This window comes from Notolepis coatsorum (assembly GCF_963971535.1).
Source record: "Notolepis coatsorum genome assembly, chromosome: 7".
In the NCBI taxonomy this organism is placed as follows: domain Eukaryota; kingdom Metazoa; phylum Chordata; class Actinopteri; order Aulopiformes; family Paralepididae; genus Notolepis; species Notolepis coatsorum.
Genome location: NC_140171.1, coordinates 114,473,548 through 114,495,711, shown reverse-complemented (window position 1 = coordinate 114,495,711; position 22,164 = coordinate 114,473,548). Strand labels below are relative to the sequence as shown.

At 41.1% G+C, this 22,164-nt stretch overlaps 2 protein-coding genes across 2 annotated transcripts in view; one reads left to right on the top strand and one right to left on the bottom strand.

Moving 5' to 3' along the window:
- The first annotated feature begins 219 nt into the window (after positions 1-219).
- Positions 220-16,807, top strand: psmb3 (proteasome 20S subunit beta 3). Its single transcript, XM_084317883.1, has 6 exons — positions 220-348; positions 1,050-1,234; positions 1,925-2,032; positions 7,084-7,261; positions 16,220-16,314; positions 16,407-16,807. The coding sequence occupies exons 1-6, from the start codon at positions 346-348 to the stop codon at positions 16,453-16,455; spliced, it is 618 nt and encodes a 205-aa protein (XP_084174009.1). The 5' UTR covers positions 220-345; the 3' UTR covers positions 16,456-16,807.
- Positions 16,808-17,193: 386 nt separating this feature from the next.
- LOC311231329 (phosphatidylinositol 5-phosphate 4-kinase type-2 beta-like) overlaps positions 17,194-22,164 on the bottom strand; it is a 30,073-nt gene continuing 25,102 nt past the window's right edge. Inside the window, exon 10 of the mRNA XM_084317882.1 lies at positions 17,194-18,461. Within this exon, the coding sequence (XP_084174008.1) occupies positions 18,381-18,461 (81 nt within the window). The 3' untranslated portion in view covers positions 17,194-18,380. The remainder of the gene's footprint in view (positions 18,462-22,164) is intronic.

Sequence of the window (22,164 nt, the reverse complement as noted above, 5' to 3'; positions counted from 1 at the left end):
AATAAAGTTTTCAATCAATCAATCAACTGTCTCTCAGGCTCGTCGTGCGTGTCATAGATATATCTATGGTGCGTGTAGTCTGTTTCAATTATTTAGCACGCTTCAACCAACCTAGTCCAATTCTAGCCTTCAGGACGATTTCCTCCAATGGCAGCGGCGGTTAAAGCTAGAACCTTTACCTCGGCCAATCGCAGCTTCGCAGAGAATCACGTGGGCGGAGTCAAGGTTGTCAGATCTCTCTAAATCGTGTAGTCACTGTGGGAAGCTAAGCTAGCATTCATTCACAACAGCGAGAAGAGTGGAGCAAGTTTGCATTTGATACGAATATACCTCAACGTAATCACAATGGTAAGATACGGATTGCTAGACAATGTTATTACATTTAGTTGAAGCGGGTTTGTAATGTAAACACAGTCACAACGAGATACGTTAGCTTGTGAGAAGTTGTGTTGGGCGAAGCTAACGTTAATGCTAGTCATCTCCCCCATCTAAAGCTAACTATGTGGTTTGTTAAGTTAACGTTACTCTCGTCGTTGTTAGTTTGACTATTCTCATGAATACAATTGGAATGACGTTGGCTATATTTGAAACTTATCCAAAGAAGTAAGTACCGTTAACTAACGTTGTGTTCTCACCAACACTAGCTAACCCCCTGGGCTAACAGACATGGGCAGCACACATCAACGTCTGAGATCAACAGCACACATCAAGTCACAAAGCTAACGTTAACTTCCAATACAGTGCCTTGCTAAGTTATTTAACCTAGTTAACTTGTATCAATCTTCTCTTAACTTAACAAGTATGCGAGGCTGACAGCGAAAGTAACTTCCACTGTACAGACGATGCTCCCTAACAATGTTCCCTTTGATTGATTGATAACTTTATTAACAGATTGCAGAATGGGTACAATACAGTACGGCTCAATACACACAATTCCATAGAAGATGTTCAGATCTCCCCTATAGAAACTTGTTGTATTGTTCCTCTTGGTCTGTACCTGTAATAGGCTAATAGCTTGTGACTGACCCCCCCTCTCCTGTGTCATCTAGTCTATCATGTCATATAACGGTGGGGCCGTCATGGCCATGAGGGGGAAGCAGTGTGTGGCGGTCGCAGCCGATCGGAGATTTGGCATCCAGGCACAGATGGTTACCACAGACTTCCAGAAGATTTTCCCCATGGGCGACAGGCTGTACATTGGCCTGGCTGGCCTGGCCACTGATGTACAGACAGTGTGAGTCTTCAAGCCTCCTCACCGAAACATCTACGATAACAATTTTGTTCAGCAGTATGTGAACGATTAGAAGGAGGATAGTTTGTGATAACTGTAATGGATACGGGTAGCCTCGTATTGGCTTGCAACAGCTTCCCACCTAAGCAAGCTGGGATGCTGTGACTAGCCTTGTATGTGATTTGATATGCATCAAGTCATGTCAATTCCCATTGCCTTTTCTTTTGACTTTCCGACTCCCAGAAACTAGCTGTCCCCGAAACCTGCTGGCATACAGTGAGGCAAAATAAGTTAAAATCACTTCTATACTATAGTTAGGTCAAACCTTGAATTGTGATTGGCTGAGCAACATTCCAATGGGTGTCAAAATCTCTTGATAATGCACTCGTAATCTAGCAACACCTTTTAATTCTATTTATTCTTGTTTGTCTACTCATTAATTTAATTAATTTACAATTACTGCTATACTTCAATCCTACACCAACAAAACCGTGAACGTAACCATTGGTTATAAATGTACGTTTTGATAAAATCTTGGTACACTTAGATCATGCTCTGCTACAATCTCAGTGTAGCACCCCCCTCTTGTATTAATTACACTCACTTCATCCAGAGTAACTCTTTCTGTTACTCCTATTGACATTGGGACTATAATGGATGGTAATGTTATTGACTGGTTTTGCATTTGTTTAGATCCCAGAGGCTCAAATTCAGACTGAACCTCTATGAGCTGAAGGAGGGTCGCCAGATCAAGCCCAAGACCTTCATGAGCATGGTGTCAAACCTGTTGTATGAAAAGAGGTGAGTACTAATCTAATCTTTGCTACGGATGGAATTTGTCATGGTGCAGTTTTGATTGGGTATATAGTTATACACAATCGGGGTGTAATGGTACACAAAACCCATGGTTTGGTTCATACCTCTGTCTTTTAGTCACAGTTCGGTAGATTTTTGTCATGCTGCATAGAAGTTATAAAATGTGTAAACGGTGGCTAATTGGCTATGATTTCCCGGACAAAGGAAGGCACATGAAGTCTAGGGATCTGTGAACCACTACACGTTTAAACATTTCTGCAACTTAAGTCCAAAGCGGTGGGTGGGTTATGTCGTGGACCAGATGGCGATAAAAAATGTTGGAATATAATTTTTGGAATACTCCCTGATGTAAATTCTAGCTGATCGTGCAATGTTTTTATACCGATCCAGCTGATCAGCGTTTTTAGTAGGGATGTCCCGATCGCCTTTTTTTGCTTCCGATCCGATCCCGATCATATGATTTTAAATATCTATCGATCCGATCGTTTCCGATCCGATCTTTCACATTAGTAATCAATTTTGACGCATTTTTGTCAGAAACTGGCAGAGTGAGACAAGCCCATCTGTTGCCTATAATAGGGCGCGAGAGCGGAGGCTTTTGTTATTACATTCACCCTGAGAAATGTGCTTCTGCTTCATATGAGAAATATTAAAAGTTTCAATATATGTTTGCACATTAGTATACATTCAGTGTTCGACTTACGTAATGGTCCATTCTGGTCTCAAACGCAGACGATAATCCTCAGTCACGTAACGTTATCCTCCAGTTGAAAAGTTAGTCTGAAAACTTCGCCTCCAGCCTGCTGCTTCATGAGTTTTTCCTCCACGCGGAATCTCCTCCTTGCAAACATTGCAACTGGATTGACTTTCTATTTTAAAATGCTTAGTTCCAAACCTCTGACATTAAGTCTAGCTGCTCAAGTCAGTGGATATTAACCGTGTTTCGGGAGCGACGTGTTGTTGTTGTGATGTGGTCGCGACTCGCGTGTAGCGTGTAGCGTCTAAATTAAAGGGAATGTTTGTTGCAACGGTGAAAATTAAAGGGGAATGTGTTTGTTGTGGATAATTATTCTGCTCTGTGTGACAATAAATACATTAATGATGATATATTATATGTAATTTAAAACCAAAACTAAGGCCTCCGTATGAGTTTAAGACGTGGACATGGTCATGTTTGTTGAATAAAATGTTTCTTTTTTTGACTGCCGATCTTTATTATTATTTTTTCCCGATCCCCGATACTCTGAAAAGCACGTGATCGACGCCGATTCCGATCACGTGATCGGATCGGGACATCCCTAGTTTTTAGTGTTCAATACGAATGCCGTTACTGGCAATCAAAAAATCAGAAACAACCTCCCCCCTTTCATGCATTCATGATGAAACATAATACCTATTATATACATTTGATTTGGGAATAGTAGCGTGTCCAGGCAAGAAACGCCAAAGCTTATAGTATTCTATAAGGCTATAACTCAGCCTTTTGGGAATTACCCCAGACCACTCTGAAATTATACTTATATTCACCACAGGATAACACTCTAATGTGTGCATGGAAAAATTATCTCTTTTTTGCATCTTGGCCGGAAGAAAGTCACTGTCAAATGACCATAGTATTGTCCCCATAGCTATAATATAGATATAGCTCTGCTCTACAAACAAGGTGACTCACTCCCATCTTTAAAGCGTGGCATAGCTACAACGGGACCCGGCTAATGGCTGGCGCAGAATGAATTAAGAGTCGACACCGAAAATACTATTTGGTTAAACTATTTTGATAAATCCACCAGTTAAATGTGTGAAAACAGCTGGAGCTATATATTTATTTGCGCATTCTTAAATGCTGCTGCTCCTGAACACATCCCTGGCTCTTTGCTGCTGGCTCTCGTTCACTGCCACGAATCTCAAAGTAAAACTCTGGAGCTAGTTTTGTTTTTGGCAACATGCTGTTACCACTCATTTGGAAAATACTTGGGAGTCCGCTGTTTATGTTGCATGGCAAGATTCGGCAATCGGCAGAGGTACATATTCATCTGTAGATTTAGCAAAGAGCAAGTACTGGTCCACTATGACAGTACGAGGATCCACGTTCACCAAAAGACATGCATGGGGACTACGGATGAAAACAAGCTCATTAGCTAACTCTGGCACATTTACATTGATGTGGAAACTGAAAGTGTTGTGAATTGTCCCTGGGTAATAAATAAATAAACTTAAACTTTCATTGTATTTTCTGAGCATGTTATTACTGGCATCTTATTTATTTTTTATCGTGTGTTTAAACATCAGTGAAATTAAACATAATGCACTGCACTATTAATTCTGATCACAACGCAAACTGAACATTTTGTACATGTTCAGGGTATTAAAAGTCTTGAATTACATTTGGGGGGGGGGGGGGGGGGTTGGGGGTTCATCCCGGCTGTCAGGAGATTCAATATATGAGATGTGTGTGTGTATGTATATATATATATATATGAGTTTTTGTATTCAATTTATTTTTCAAGCTACCAGGAGTAGAGTTGTTCCGATACCAGTATCGGAAATGCCGCCGATACTGCCTAAAATGCTGGTATCGGCGAGTACCCTCTAATGCTGCGCTCCGATACCACGTAATTTATCAACACTGCGGTCTGTTGAGTGAGCATTATAAAACAAACGTGTGTTTAACCGACCGTGAATTAAAGTGTCAATGCTGTTTGTCATTTTAACAGCAGATACTTTCTTAAATGCCATCCTCCCGACAGAGCGGTGTTGACTGGGAGCTCAGATGGGTTCGCTTGGTGGTGTTAGCATTGAACAGCTAACCGAAAGCTAGCGTTAACTAACGTTAAAGGTTTAGCCATAACGTTACCTTGGCTAAAGTTGGGGCTATTCATAATCCAGCAATAATGGCTGCAGACCTGCAAGCAAAGTACAGCAAGTTGGCAAAGGAGTATTCCAACGTAAATCACATTTTCACCAGTAACGTTAGTCTTTCCATCTGCCGGTAGCTCATGCTAGCTAACCTAGCTCACGTTAGCGTCGTCACTGAACCACCTCGCGTACACAATTAATGACATGTTGCGGACAGCCATATCGGTGACAATGTTTAGCTTTTAGTGCCAAATGATAAGAGTCTGAGGCGGAGTCTCAAAAGAGAATGTTGAATATTTATTGTGCAAAAATCACAACAGAGCCTCTACTACTAACTGAACCGGAGCCTTCTGGTAGCAAGTGCAGCAACTAATAATGTCAGTGTGGATCATTGGAGTAGGGTATATCTGCAGTGCTGCAGCCCCACTCATTGATTAATGATACTTGTGCGGGAGCTTAGAGGACTGTATATAAATTTCACCTTAGGGGGTGTGGTAGGATGCCTTAACTCTTAAACTAATTGTACCAAATACACAACTGAGTGAATAACTTAAAATGGAGTCACCTAAACTAGAAAGAGCGAGGAAACTGTTTGAATCATAATGCCATTTTTATATAAGCAAAAAGGGGGAAAAAACATACATACAAATATTATTATCACTTTACACAATGCCTAATTAAATACTATAACAACATTTAGATGGGCGCCCAATTGTTAAAGTGTTCTGGCCAAACGTTGCCGCGGTTACCACTGCAGCAGAGGAACAATTCCCTCTGCAGTACGAGAGAGGTGGAGAGAGTTAGTAATCCTGGTGGTGAGAAAGAACCCGGATGGGTTCTGTAACGAGGAGTAGTCGACCGCTGCGTGGTGATGAGGGTGGGAAGACGCTGCCCGGTCCTATTGGCGCCACCAGTCTGCTCCTGCAGACCAGATGCTCCGCTGTGGTGGATCCGAGTGTCTCGCTCCACTCCGTAGTGCTGCACGGCGCACGCCGACAGCTACTGAAGACACGCTGGTCCCTCTGTACAACAGGCTACTGCTAGTGGCTACTACATAGGACTGGTTGTGTCCTTTTACAGCGTCCCTCCGACACAGACCCTATCTAAATGTCCTCTGGTCTGTGCTATTATCGTCTGATATGTCCAGTATAGATCAGCTATCAACGCATGAGCTGGAGCTATGTTAGGTATTAGCTCCGAGCTAGCTAGCTTCGGCTAACTGTTAACGTTAAATGGGGAATACTATAGTCCGCTGTAATGTGCTAATCCCAGACGTTTACTAAACATCGAATTAGCTGGTTACTAAAAACTCACTCTCTCTTGGTGGTATAATGTCCGCTTGGTAAGCAACTTTACATCCTTGGTCACCGTCAAACTATAACGTTACGAGACCAACGCTGGATGCATTTCTCCCGTCTGGTTCTCTAACAAGTCTGGGCAAGTTCAACGTCAATACAACGTCTCCTACAGGAAGTGACGCACTTACGCTGGAACACTACCACCTCTGGCCCACTAGATGGCAGCACTGTCATATAACCTGAGATGCCAGCAGTAGGCAGACAGTGTAACATTATGTGGTAAATAATAACTTTAACAGGTTGGTGAACTTAAAGGGGGATAATCTTAGGTCTAATTTTACCTAATTGCAGACCCTTCAGCACAATACTAATACAAATCTATACAATCACCTGTTGTTGAATAAATACCATTACTTTCTAGTTATTACTAAAAAACAGTATATATAAAACAGTAGCTGTATATATATAAAAAAAATATTATAATTTATATAATTTCTTTAAAATCTTTATTTTTTTTAATGTATGCACTGGTATCGGATCAGTATCGGTATCGGCCGATACCCAAAGCTTAGGTATCGGAATCGGATCGGAAAGGAAAAAATGGTATCGGAACATCTCTAACCAGGAGCTTGGTGCATCTGGTGAGAGCTTGTATGGAATGCGCAATAATTAATAAAAATTTGCGTGCAAGTGCAGCCGCCAGTTCAGTATCACTGTTTTTTTTGTTTCGTTTTTTGCTAGTATGGTCATTGGTATTAAATTAAGCTCTAAGTGGTATTAAAAAGTCTTAAATTTAACTTGTTGAAACCGGCTGATACCCTGATGTTAGGCACATGTTAACTGGTTTGATCAACAAGAAATGACCTTAATCCGTTTCATCAGGTTCGGGCCATACTACATTGAGCCTGTGATCGCTGGACTGGATCCCAAGACTTTTGAACCGTTCATTTGCTCCCTGGATTTGATTGGCTGCCCCATGGTGACGGAGGACTTCGTTGTGAGCGGCACGTGCTCGGAGAACATGTATGGCATGTGTGAATCTTTGTGGGAGCCAGACATGGTGAGTTTTGTGTTTAGTATCTCAATGTAATTTTCTTGAATTAGGTATTGGTTGAAGGTGAGTTGGTCTAACCCCAGAATTGTAAGAGTGCATTTGTTGCAAATCTTCTCGCTGAAGAGATTTCTGTGTAGAGATGATTGTGTGTGGAGATGATTGAAGTGTGTTGATTTGAAGTGTCCATCAAAATGCTTCAATAGCGACACTACTGGCTATGGCTATTTAACTCTTAAATGAAAATACCCTATATGGACAACAAACAGAATGAAGGTGTCTTGCTATCACCATCTATAGCACTCTTTGTGAATTGAAAGATGATAACCGCTTCTTAGTTCACCTCGCAAGCTAGCCCAATTAATAACTGCAACACTAAGCTTGGCGAGTGTCAGCCAGACATTTTCATAATAAAAGTTCTCCAGTCAAATAGATGCATTTTGACCAACAAGAAGGTAATGCAGTGAGATGGATAAAGTGTGTAATGAGTGGGGAAACGGACAAAGGGAAAAAACACAAGAGCTTTCCAATGATTTTCAGTGTATTTGTACGTCACATACTGTCGCAGCAAGCTGTCAGGCCAGGTCTCTGACCAGCTGTTATGATGTACCCAGTTACATTGTTTGCAGCTGGAAGTTTAAAATACTTTATTCCCCATTATTTATGACCAGCTGTTATGATGTACCCAGTTACAATAATTTATTCCCTATTATTTATGACCAGCTTTTATGACGTTGTTGGGTTACAATACTTTATTCCCTATTATTTATGACCAGCTGTTATGGTGTACCCAGTTACATTGTTTGCAGCTGGTAGGTACAATACTGTATTCCTATTATTATTGATTCATTAATATCATGGACTAGCACAGGGGTCTTTAGGTTTATTTCACCTATGAACCTGGATTAGAACAATATATTTCTCCATTTATTGTTTTGAGTCGACGCACACTCTTGGAGCACCCCCCCCCCTTTTGCAAGCACCTGTGTGACCCCCCCCCCCCTTCTTGCAAGCACCTGTAAAGCACACTTGTTAACCAGATGTGCGACTTACGTCAGATTTAGATGTGTTTATTGTCACATCTTTCATACATTACAGCATAAACAAGCGAAAACATTTATCTGCCTTGTAGCAGCGACAAACAAAGAAACAAAGCGATAGAGCATAAAAAAATAGCATGATATAGCTCCAATTTGCAATAGTAATTAACGATAGTCACATTGTGGGTGTAAGGTGTACAAAGTGGCAACAATGATATGGCAGCTCTAGACTATAACATAACAACCACAGCATGGGTGTAGTGTGTGCAAAGCAGCAGTAGAAAACAACAGTAAGAATAGCACTAAGTTACAATATAACAATCACAGTCTGGATGTAGTGCAGGGCTCTACGCTAACCTTTTTCCCAAGGAGCACATGTGCTCCTAAATGAAAGAATTTAGGAGCACCCAAAAATATTTAGGAGCACAGTGAAAATATTTCAAGTAACAGAGTTTATTTATTTATTTTTAAATAAATGTATATATGTACTGTGCGTGCATGTGCAAACGGGAACGGGACACACATCTGTGCAATAGCACATACCACCAAAGTCACTGGCCCACTGTGTGCGTGTGTGTATCTGCGTGTGCAAACGGGAATGGGACACAGACATTTGAACTATTAATTAAGTGATTAATGCCTACTGTGGCAAAGTTGTAGCCAACAACTAGGCCTAATAAGAAAGGCAGTGACATTGAACAAAAAGGAGACACTGGCATTACCACCAGGGCCATCAGTAGAGGGGGGAGCTAGTGTTGCTCTTCTAGAAAAATAATCCTTTCAGGGTTGCCTATTGAAATACTGTACACCTCCAGTACAGAAACATTGTTTATGAGTTTGCGTGTCAGGTAGACCATTGATTGACAGTCGATTCTGCCAATTACGTCACACCCAGGGCCGGACTGGCCATCGGGAGCACCGGGAGTTCTCCCGGTGGCCTGACCTGGACAGATTAAAAAGGAAAAAAAGTATATAATTACATTTTTTTTTTTTTTTTTTTATTATTATTATTATAATATTTTTTGCCCAGTCAGGCCACTGAACTTAGACGCCATTGTTTCTAGTTGCGGCGGTGCGATAGTTAGATAATAGGTGGGTGGGGTGGGGGGAACAACCAGGATTTCACTGTCTGCGACAGAGTTGGAGTAGTGTCTGACTCTCCCCCTCTCGCGGAGCATTCTCACACACACACAAATGGAGCCGTGCTGTGATTGGTGAATGTGATTGGTGGAGGCGGGACCAGGCCATACAACTGATTGACAGCGGAGACGGCGAATGGAATGGCAGAGATGGCACTCTCACGAGATAAAGCTGGGAACGAGGTTACACTGAGCCAGGTAGTGAAGTGGGGACTCGGGAGAGAGATAGAGCGAAAGTAACATTGATGTCAAGATGGACAGTGGAAGAAAGAGAGAGGGTGGATCAGAGAGGGAGAAAGCAAACAAAAGAAAGGCCCTTGCATCAGGAGATGAACATTTATCAAATGTTTTCTTGCACCAAGCCCAAAGTCAAGGGACCAGCAGGTTAGTCAGTGAGAAAAATAAACACGTGGATGTTAGCTTGATTGATTGATTGATTGAAAAGTGTATTAACAGATTGCAGAATGGGTACAGTACAGTACAGCTCAATATACATACAATTGTTTATTTGTTTATTGTTATTCGCACTTACAAATATACATTCTGGAATAAAATAAGTAAAAAGAAGAACAGTTAAAATGTGCAGGAAAGGTCAAAAAACCCAAGGGCTTATAAGCGACCTCCCCTCTTAAACCTATATAGGATAACTACACAAAAACAATCCCCCCCGTCCCCACATTATGCACAAACACATGTGCATATCCCTCTCTCATACACACAGATACATACAATACAGCATTATATATTATATTATAATGTTGGGTAAAAGATTTTAAAATACTTTACACAAATACACATGGATACTATAGACTACAATTGTTAAGGTGATGCAGACCAGAGAAAGACATTCGTCTTGTTTACATCAGGGTCCCCCATTTTCAATTCATCATAACATATAAGACATGCATGACATACAGATAGACAGTACTGCTACATCTATACATTTATGACATACCAGATTTTCAAATACAGTACTGTTTGTGATACAAAAAAAAATCCAGAAAAAGAGTGTATATACATTTGACATAGAAACTGTGCATTGGGGGAGGTTGGGTAGGTGGGGTGGGGCTGTACATTGGAGGGGGGGGGGGACACTGTACATTGGAATACTGACCTACATTTGACATAGAAACTGTACATTGGACGAGGTTGGGTAGGTGGGGTGGGGTTGGGTGGGGCTGTACATTGGGGGGGGGGGGGGGGGGGGGGGGGGGTTTGGGTACTGTTACATTGGAATACTGACAAAGCCATGCTTGGTCTTTATTGTACAACTGGGTTAGGACATTTGTAGGGGCCAGTTTTGAATTGCAGTCTCCCGTAGGTGTTCTTTGAGTGTTTTTGAAGGTGGGTAGTGATTCACATTCCTTTACAGCATGGGAACTGGATACCAGAACATTTATTTTGTGTTTACTGTAGAGTGGAGGGACTGAGTGACCCATGTTACTGACCAAACACTCTTATCAGTGATGGCTGTCAGAATCATGTAGAGCAGTGGTCACCAACCCGTCGATCTTGATCGACTGGTCGATCTTTGAGACTGTCCCTGTAGATCTTTCCATGAATTTTTTTATTTTTTATTTTTTTTATATAATAGATCTTACCCTCAGAGTCCACATTACAGTTCTACCTTTGTTTGGATGTGATAAGTGATGCTGCACTTAGCACTGACTGCACTTAGCACTGACTGAGAAAGTACACATTACAGTTCTACTTTTGTTTTGATGTGAAAAGTAATGCTGCACTTAGCACTGACTGAGAAAGTACACATTACAGTTCTACTTTATAAAATGCTAATTGTAAATATGTTTGTCAATGTTAATAATATGAAGTCCACATTACAGTTCTACTTTTGTTTTGATGTGAAAAGTGATGCTGCATAATATGACTGCACTTAGCACTGACTGAGAAAGTACATAATAGTTCTACTTTGACGTTTTAATGTTGGACCAAAGAATTGCATGTAATTAGAATACAGGCAAATAAAAGTCATTTAGTTTAAAGTACAATCTTGGCTGTCTTTTTCTCTCAACGCTTCAATAGGTAGATCTTGCCTTCACCAAAAAAAAAAAGTGATCTTGGGCTTAAAAAGGTTGGTCACCACTGATGTAGAGCTATTATTTTAACATGTATTAAAAAGCACGTTGGATACAATTTGTCACCAATATTTATATATTTTTTGATCTACTTTTTCTCCTTATTTTTCTATTTTTCTCCCATCCCAATTTCGTATCGCCAATTCTCCCCTCCCCTGTCTTGAACGTTGCTAGACTATGCCTCCCACTGATCGGCTGTAGTGAGGATGGAAGCCTTGCATCACGTGTCCCCTCCGGTACACGAGGAGGCAGCCTGTCGCAGCTTTTCACCAGACAGCGTGGACTCTCAGTGGCGAGGAGTAACTCGTGGGAGGCTCACGCTGCCCCCGATACTTCCTGTCTCTGCTGTACAGGCGTCACCCAACCGACCTGTAGGAGTCGCTGTCCACAACGTCCAATCCCCACCCATCGACTTTCCACCCGCTACCTCTGCCAATTGAGATAGTATGACGACTGGCCCAAGCCGCAGGCAATGCTGACTCGCGGAGTCGAGACCGGAGTCTCTTGCATTGGTGACGAGCGCAATCTCCGCTATGCCACCCAGCCGGCCAGTGTCACCAATAATTGTTATTCTGTGATGCACCGCTGTACATTGGCATAGTGGATATTAGAGCAAAAGTGAAAACAAAAATTGTGACCACATGCTATAAGCCAGGGGTGCCCAACCTTTTTTGAACCAAGATGTACTTTTTAATTTACCACCTAGCCGAGAGCTACCAGCCAAAATTTGACCTACTCTCGGCTAGTATTAGTATTAGTAATACCCATTCAATATGCACATGACAGAACATATTATATGGCGGCTATATAATATAATATGATATTTTATATATCATTGTAACTGTGTAGTGTAGCAATTACAAGAATGACGAGACTAACTTCTCACGTTGGGCATGCAGGCAGCATGACTCATTTATTTCACACTCTGCATACACAGACAACACACACACACAATTCAATGGGCATGAGAAAACATGAGTTTACATTGCCAAAGCAAAAGTGGAACAATACAATCAAAACAAAAATGATATGTACAATTAAAAGGGAATAGGAATGATGTGTAAACAGAGCTGTCACATTGCAACTGACAACACACTAGTGTTGTCACGATACTGGAATTTCGAACTTCTATACGATACCTTGAAAAGTATCGTTATTCGATACCATTTTTGATACCACAGGCTTTTGTTGCTGGTCGATTCTCCTCAGCTTCTCTCTGGTACTATAAGAGAAGATAAATATAACACTTTTAAAACCCTTTGTTTATCTTTAGATCAGACATTTAAAAATAACTAATTGATCTAATCTTAGAAATTAAGTAAAGTTAATGGTACTGCATGTTAAGCATAACAGATTGATTGATTGAACATTTTATTAACAGATTGCAGAATGGGTACAATACAGTACGGCTCAATACACACAATTGTTAAGGGGAGGCAGACCAGAGAGACTTTCGTCTTGTTTACATCAGGGTCCCCCATTTTCAATTCATCATAACGTTTGACATACAGATAAACAGTACTGTTACATCCAGCCATTTATGACATACAAGATATACAGTACTGTTTAAGAGACAGAGTTTCTAAAAGAGAGTATATACAGTTAATTTACTTCTGACCATTATAGTCAAAGTATTTTCCTATGAACTGAAACTCGTAAGGCTAGCATCATTGTACCAATTGCACATCGTTGCGGGCAAGACCACCCGCATTTCATTGTATATCCGTATGCCGTGACAAATAAAACTCTTGACTTGACTTGATTCTGTTACAGCTATATTGGCCAACATTAGCCAGCTATCTAGCCAGCTACTGCACCACAAACTGCCAGCCAGCCAGCTGGCTAACTTAACCCACAATACAACAGCTATCCAGATTCCAGACAGCTACTGCACTACGAACTGCCAGCTTGATTGATTGAAAAGCTAGCCAGCTGGCCACCCCCAATCCAGCCAACCATACAAATTATGGTCTTAGCAAAAGCACATAGATTTGTACAGTTAGCTAGCCATTCCATTGCGAATTAAAAGGTAGGCCAGTATTAGCTAGCTAGTAGCTAACGTTAGCCAACTGAGAACGATAGCTGTCAGTGCCGAGTCCGACCTCATCTTAAATAACAAACAGCATTGCTTGTTGTAGTTAACAAAGAGAGGCAGTTGATTTTGCAAAAAAAAAAAAAAAAAAAATGTAATCACATTTTATTACTCGAGATCTACTTGAAAGCAGCCCGCGATCTACCTGTCGATCGCGGTCGACTGGTTGGGCACCACTGCTATAAGCCAAGACTTTACTTAACATTGAGATATTGCTATGTGGGATTTGGACATATATTTAGCTAAATCATATGTCATCCAGCTTCAGCTATACGGCTAATTGCATGGTATATACTGCCTATTTTCAATGCAAACTGGCAATTTTTCACTACTCAAAGCTGTAGCAACATAGCGAAATGAGATCAACAAACGTGAATACAAAACCAACCTCATTATTAGTCATTGGGATTAATCGGCTAGATCAAAATAGCTGATCCCAGATCAGTTGGTGCACTGATGTACCAGACAATATTGGTCTATCACAGATAATGTCGGTGCATGATCATATTTTATCCTATGGTATCGTGCACTGATAAACCTAATACAAAAACATATTTCAGCACAATCACTTATAAATATTTAAGCTCTGTATGTACACTACCGTTCAAAAGTTTGGGGTCACCCAGACAATTACGTGTTTTCCATGAAAACTCGCACTTTTATTTATCAAATGAGTTGCAAAATGAATAGAAAATATAGTCAAGACATTGACAAGGTTAGAAATAATGATTTTTATTTTGAAATAATAATTTTGTCCTTCAAACTTTGCTTTCGTCAAAGAATGCTCCCTTTGCAGCAATTACAGCAATGCAGACCTTTGGCATTCTAGCTGTTAATTTGTTGAGGGAATCTGAAGAAATGTCACCCCAAGCTTCCTGAAGCACCTCCCACAAGTTGGATTGGCTTGGAAGTGCCTTCTTGCGTACCATACGGTCAAGCTCCCACAACAGCTCAATGGGGTTGAGATTTGGTGACTGCGCTGGTCACTCCATTACAGACAGAATACCAGCTGCCTGCTTCTTCCCTTTGATTCATTGACAATTCTATTAACAGATTGCAGAATGGGTACAATACAGTAAAGCTCGATACACACAATTGTTAAGGGGATGCAGACCAGAGAAAGACTTTCGTCTTGTTTACATCAGGGTCCCCCATTTTCAATTCATTCATCAACCCTAAATAGTTCTTGCATAATTTGGAGGTGTGCTTTGGGTCATTGTCCTGTTGTAGGAGGAAATTTGCTCCAACCAAGCACTGTCCACAGGGTATGGCATGGTGTCCTAAAATTGAGTGATAGCCTTCCTTATTCAAAATCCCTTTTATCTTGTACAAATCTACCACTTTACCAGCACCAAAGCAGCCCCAGACCATCACATTACCTCCACCATGCTTGACGGATGGTGTCAGGCACTTTTCCAGCATATTTTCACTTGTTCTGCGTCTCACAAATGTTCTTCTGTGTGATCCAAACACCTCAAACTTCGATTTGTCTGTCCATAACACTTTTTTCCAATCTTCCTCTGTCCAATGTCCGTGTTCTTTTGCCCATATTAATCTTTTCCTTTTATTGGCCAGTCTCCGATATGGCTTTCTTTGCCACTCTGCCTAGAAGGCCAGCATCCCAGAGTCGCCTCTTCACTGTAGACGTTGACACTGGTGTTTTGCGGGTACCATTTAATGAAGCTGCCAGTTCAGGACCTGTGAGGCGTCTTATTTCTCAAACTAGAAACTCTAATGTACTTGTCGTCTTGCTCAGTTGTGCACTGGGGCCTGCCACTTCTCTTTCTACTCTGATTAGAGCCTGTTTGTGCTGTTCTCTGAAGGGAGTAGTAGTACACACTTGTTGTAGGAAATGTTCAGTAACTTTCTTGGCAATTTCTCACATGGAATAGCCTTAATTTCTAAGAACAAGAATAGACTGTCGAGACTCGAGTTTCATAAAAGTTCTCTTTTTTCTGGCCATTTTGAGAGTATAATCGAACCCACAAACGGGATGCTCCAGATACTCAACTAGCTCAAAGGAAGGCCAGTTCTCTAACCAGCAAACTCGTTTTCAGCTGTGCTAACGTAATTGCACAAGGGTTTTCAAGGTTTTTCGAATCATCCATTAGCTTTCTAACGCGATTAGCAAACGCAATGTATTTAGAACACTGGAGTGATGGTTGCTGGAAATGGGCCTCTATACACCTATGTAGATATTCCATTAAAAACCAGACGTTTGCAGCTAGAATAGTCATTTACCACATTAACAATGTATAGTGTATTTCAGATTCATTTAATATTATCTTCATTGAAAAAAAATAATGTGCTTTTCTTAAAGACATTTTGAAGTGACCCCAAACTTTTGAACGGTAGTGTATGTATGAATTATTCAAATTGTTTGGGTCTTGAGGACTATGATAATGGCTTATATAGCAGTTATACCTTGAGAGCCTAATTTGGGTGACTATTTTCAATTAGTCATATCTTGGCACACAACCACAAATATCATTTATTTCCTTTTCAAATATTGACAATGGTGTAAGGACCCACACATTCTGTATTGATCAGGCTCTAATGACTTTAGCCACCTCTTCTTACATGATGGATTTGATTTGTTCCAGGAACCCGAGGACCTGTTTGAGACCATCTCCCAGTCAATGCTGAACGCATTAGACAGGGACGCCGTATCTGGCATGGGAGTCGTCGTGCATGTTGTGTAAGTTCTGCTTAAAGATGACTTAAAAATATATATATATATACATGTGTATATTTGAAATGTTTTGACTCTAAATATTCATACTTTTGCAGTGAGAAAGACAAGATCACCACACGTACCCTGAAGGCCAGAATGGACTAGAGCCCCACTTCATCCCCCCTCACACTCATCTGCTTAATCCCCGTGGAACATACGGCTGTGACTCTCTGCTTCCATCTGGTCCCCGTGCAGCATGTTGAGCCTTGTTAGGTCTGCCGTGCTTCAGCTCCCAGGTCGCCACCAGGTTGTTTTCTAGCCTCCCTTCCTTTCCCTCTTCCCAGGTGGGGGTCCATCTCAAGGCTACTACTCTGAGGACATGTCTGAGCCATTGGAGCGGTCAGTGTTTTAATTTACAACACCACATCGTGACAGTTCGTGTTTTTGTACAGGTCCTCATTGGAAATCTTTTCTGACCAACACAATATTTTGTATAAAAGAGAAAATTACTCAACAATGCTTGTACTGTTTTTTTTGTTATTGAAATATTGTTCAATAAATGACTTTAGGTCGAAACAATGATAACCTGACTTCTGTGTTGTTAACTGGGAGACGTGAGAATGTTTTACAAATGATTTAAATTATAATCCGCTCTAGCCACTGGTTCTGGAGTACATCTGCTGGAAATGGCTCAAGTCTAGTTAATGATGCAGCAACATTCATCATATAGGAAGAGTTGGAATAATGTTTCTTTCCATTTTCATCCACCAGAATACAATGCAGACTGGAGAAGATGATACAATATTAATATTCAATAATAGAGATCCATTGTCGAGAATGGTGTGAGAAAGGTTTGTGTTAGTATTGCCCTGAGATTATAAATAAATGTAGTCCCAGAGCAAAAACAAGAAAACTCCCTTTAATATGCAATGAATCATTTTCAAGTAACTGCTAATGTCTGGTAACAAAACAATACTGTATACAAACACAAAATTGCTACATTAATGTAAACAAGATATAAAAATGATTCTTATGGTAATAAAACAAGTATTTGCTGTAGAATTCCCCTTTTTCTGAGATTTTTTTCTTTAAATTTCTTTTTTTCAACCAACCTCCACCAAGCTCACGTTAATTTAAAAAATATTTCATAACAATATGGCAACATAACATTCAAACACCGATGTTTTGCTTTTTTACGTAGTAAACCTCAGATGCTAAGTTCATTGGTTTGATGTTTCAACTTACTGGTGGAGTCATGTACATATCAGCCATGCATTTTTGATATTGCATTCATTTACTTATTAACCATTAAAATATTAATTCGTTTATCTCCTGTGGTTCCAATTAGTTTCTGGCCGCTGTGATCCTGCTTTGAATTGACTGTATTCACACGGCGGCCATTGTGCACACTCACTTCACTCTGGTTGGGATTCCTTTCCACCCTGTTCCAGGTGGGAATAGGGCGAAAAGGAATTCCAACCAGAGCAAAAAACGGCCACCACATGAACACGGTCCATCGAGGAGTCGGCCTGTGATGTTTATACTGCCATAAAGAGTTGTCATGCGATCTGACCGCTCTGCATCTGTGCCAGAGTGCAACACGTGCGGTACATGTGTCGAATAAAAAGAAGAACAACGACATGAACGGAAACTGAACAGACAGTACTAATAGACTCTTACTGCTGAAGCTGACACTCGTTCAAGGCATTAGTGAGACAGTTCCCGTGCTGGCATGAGGAGTACAGCGTGGCAGGGAAGGAAGGCAGAAAAGTGGGACAGGGAGATTCTCGGATATCATTCCAAATTTTTCCTTGTAGGACGCTTGCACTGTAGAGGCAGGGAGAACTTTGTGTGTGGGGGAGATAAGGGCTTCAGGAGAGCAGGGGGCGCGTTGCTCTTTAAAGAAAGAGTCCAGCGCCCCCTCTCTGTGGGACAATGTAACAGCTTCGTCTCTGCATCTCTTTCTGTCAAGTCTGTTGGGGTTTAGTGGGGCCGGGCAAAGCCAAAGGTGTGGGGAACAGAGATAAGTTGGTGGGGTTTGATGGATCTATGACGGGATGTGATTGGCTGGAGCAGGAGGAGAGATGATTCTATGATAAGATGTTGGACATGAACTCAAAGAATCTTTTGGAGTACTGCTCTGGGTTCACCGTCGAGATCTCAGCCCCAGCCTGCAAGAAAAATGGAAAAAAAAGCTAAATTAGAATGCAACAGTTGTGATTGGAGGATCAAGAAAGGAGGGCAGAGTTTGAAATAGATCAATTACACTATCATCTCACGTGTTGGAAATGTCATTAATTAAATATCTCAACTAATCTCAATTCCTTGATTAATTAAAAGGATAATCTATCATTTGGCATCATTTTGATTCATTTAATTAATTCAGCCATTATTTACTCTTGATGAGATCACAGAGGACAAGCATTTACAATGATGTAGAGCGAGCAAAAGAAGATACTTTTAATAGAAAAACATTATTGCAGCCAAAATCCCACCAATTGGCCTATCTCAAGCCCTGCCTTCTTTTCTTGATCCTCCAAGATCCTTCTTGATCCTCCCTCGGAAGCGACAGTTGCGATTGGAGGATCAGGGAAGGGGGAATGGTTTGAGAGGGGCCAATTGGGTTTTGTTGAGTTGTGTTTTTAGCAGAGCTCGACTGATTTAAATCGGCCAATATTGGTCTATCACAGACATATCGGTATGTCTGTGATACCGATATGTTGACCGATAGGTTCCCGATATTAAAACGTATTTTCTTTTAGAACATAATGAAGAGAAAATGCTTGGAGTAATTTAGAAATTGTTATCCAGCAGAGCACACTCCGACTGCAGTTTACATATAACCCAGTCATAATACTCAATCATTTAACCCTTTCACTGCCCCAGACAGAAGGTTAACCCTTTACTATCACACAACCAACGGTACTATCACACAACCAACGGTACTATCACACAACCTCTCTAAATTGGTTGGTGCGGCTAAAACCTCAACCTGTCTGTTTGGCCCTCTTCCAGCAACTCATCAAAAAACTTCCCAACTCTAAGCCCTGCCCTACTCAATATCTTCAACACCTCCTTGTCTACTGGTGTGGTGCCCCTGGCCTTTAAATCAGCAGTCATTAAACCACTACTTAAAAAACCGAACCTCGACCCTCTAATCTTGAAAAATTACAGACCCATCTCCAATCTTCCGTTCCTATCCAAAGTGTTAGAACGGATTGTCGCAACGCAACTTACTGACCATTTATCAAACAATAATCTTAATGAATCTTTTCAATCTGGCTTTAGAGCCTTACACTCCACTGAAACGGCGGTTACCAAAGTCACAAATGACACTGCTCTCTCTTGACTCAAACCTAACTTCTGTTCTCTTATTGCTTGATCTCAGTGCAGCCTTTGACACTATCGATTAGGGCTGGGCGATATGGCCTAAATATGATATCACGATATTTTCTGACCTTTCGGCAATACACATCACGATGTTTTTCCTTTTTCCCCCAAACCATTCATTATGAGGCTTACCAAGACAGTATTTGAGTTTGCAAGCTAACATTAAAGACAAAAGACTCATGCATTTAGCATTTTTATATTATATTATTATATTATATATTGTAACAATTTATTTATGTATACATTTATTATTTGAACGGCTTAAGGCTATATCTGTACTTGATGTTTGTTGTTGTGTTGCATACTTGAAATAAACTTCAATCAAATCAAACCCCCCCTCTTAAAAACAAAAACCTGTGTTTAACCTAGCCATCTATAAAACATCATGCTAAAACTGTGAAACAAATGTCCTACTCCCCTAAAGAAAGAAATACATAGCAAACATGACTCAGTTATCCAATAGTGCTGCTGCTTTTTATTTAGTTAAAATCTTTTAGTTAATAAGACTACAATATGACTACAACGGTTTCATGACGGCTTCCTGTCCTCGCCGGAAGTGCGTCGGATACCTAAGTTAACTTAACGTTAATGTTCAACAACAGAACAGATTGCTGCTAATTAAACACTTCATGGAAACGGAGTAACGTTAACGTTATGTCGAGTTCATACGTGTAGTGTAGTATGAACTCGACATAACATTAACATTACTCCGTGTCCACTCTTGCGTCGCAGATGGATGGTACACTATGTTAGCTCCGTAGCGAATCCGCTCATAGACTAATTTACCAATAGCAGTACTGTTAACGTCGGAGCTTATCAATACTCCTGGGTTTCGGGGGGCATCCCTAGCACCGAACCACCGCCTCTCTGTCTCTGGCTAGGTGTGTGCGCTTGCATATGTGTATGTGCGTGTAGATGACGTAATGTGGGCAAGTGTGTGTGTGACTGACTTTTTTTTCCTGCAAGAGGGAGAGGAAAGCATTTAGCACTGCGCTTGTAAGTCTCATCTCAGCTGCGGCGGCCTCTAACGCGAGGGCAAAACATCACGCTATCCACGATACGTTTAAAAAGTGTATCGTTAATGAACTCTGTACCCAATATTTATATAATATCGTCATATCGCCCAGCCCTACTATCGATCATTCGATTCTTCTAGGTCGGCTTGAGAATCATGTTGGCATTCAGGGTCACACACTTGCTTGGTTTAAATCTTATTTAACTGATAGAAATCAAATCAAATACAATTTATTTGTAAGGCCCGACAACACACGTTAATGTCCCCATGGGCCGGACACGTCTTCTTTAAACAAGTCAAGAAGAAACATCACAATAAGTCAAGAACAAAACAAGAACACCATAAGGTCCAACAAATTTTAAATAAATGCAAAATAAATGAATGCAACACTCCCAGACATACCCCACGCGAAGGTAAGGAAAAACTCACTAAAACCTAGCAATAGGAAAAAATGCACCACAGGCAGTCTGGAGGAGAGAAACCTTAGAAGGGCCATTCAAGGGGGGGATCTCCCTTCTTAGATGTCGGTGATAGTAGTGTTGCAGACGGACAGTTGGTAAGCATGCACTCATGTGTGTAGTGAAACACAGATGAGTGCATGCAATAGCAACTGAACATTTAGAAAAATTTAAGAGAGCTGATAACGATAGCAACTGAACATTTTGAAAGATTAAAGATCGAGCTGATAGCGGATCTATTTGAGGCACAGGGCGGCGCAAAGAAGGTCGCGTCCTCCCCGTCTTAATCACGGGACGTTCAACACTCCGATCATCACTCCGAGACAGGGGGCAGCGCAGAGAGGGTCGCAACCTCCCCGTCATCATCGCGGGACGTACAGCACTCCGGTCATCACTACGAGACAGCCGGAGACAGGAAGACAGGAGGGCACTGCGTGGTCTATAATGATTTAACATCTGAGACCCTCCCAGTGCAATGTGGTGTCCCACAAGGCTCTGTCCTGGGCCCTTTGTTATTTTCGATTTACATGCTACCCCTCGGCAATATCATACGCAAATTTGGCATAAACTTACATTTTTACGCTGATGACACCCAATTATATATACCTATTAAGCCAAATGATTCCTCCCAATTACAAAATATTGAGGCCTGCCTGCTTGCCGTCAAAAAGTGGATGTCGCAAAACTTTCTACTCCTTAACACTTTGAGTGCCAACGACGAGATTTCTCTTTAGTTCATGCCGACCGTTGAGTGCCAACGACGAGAGATCTTTTATTAGCGATTTCCATTCATATTTCATCAATCTAGCCTCACGTTACCACTGGAACTCTCTGAGCTCCATTGGGAAAATACCGCCCCCTATCGTCTCTCTGTGTGGTACTGCACCCCTTTGGATTGGATTGAATGAAACGTATGAAAAAAAATCCTGCTTCCACATTTTACTTCTCAGGCATGTAACTCGAGCCGATCGGATTCATTGTGGACCATCAGAACAGCGTGGAATCGGTGTT

Excerpts from the sequence above, each read along its gene's own strand:
- psmb3 (XM_084317883.1), top strand. Across the intron at positions 7,262-16,219 it reads CTTTGTGGGAGCCAGACATG|GAACCCGAGGACCTGTTTGA; the intron begins GTGAGTTTTGTG and ends GATTTGTTCCAG. Across the intron at positions 16,315-16,406 it reads GGAGTCGTCGTGCATGTTGT|TGAGAAAGACAAGATCACCA; the intron begins GTAAGTTCTGCT and ends ATACTTTTGCAG.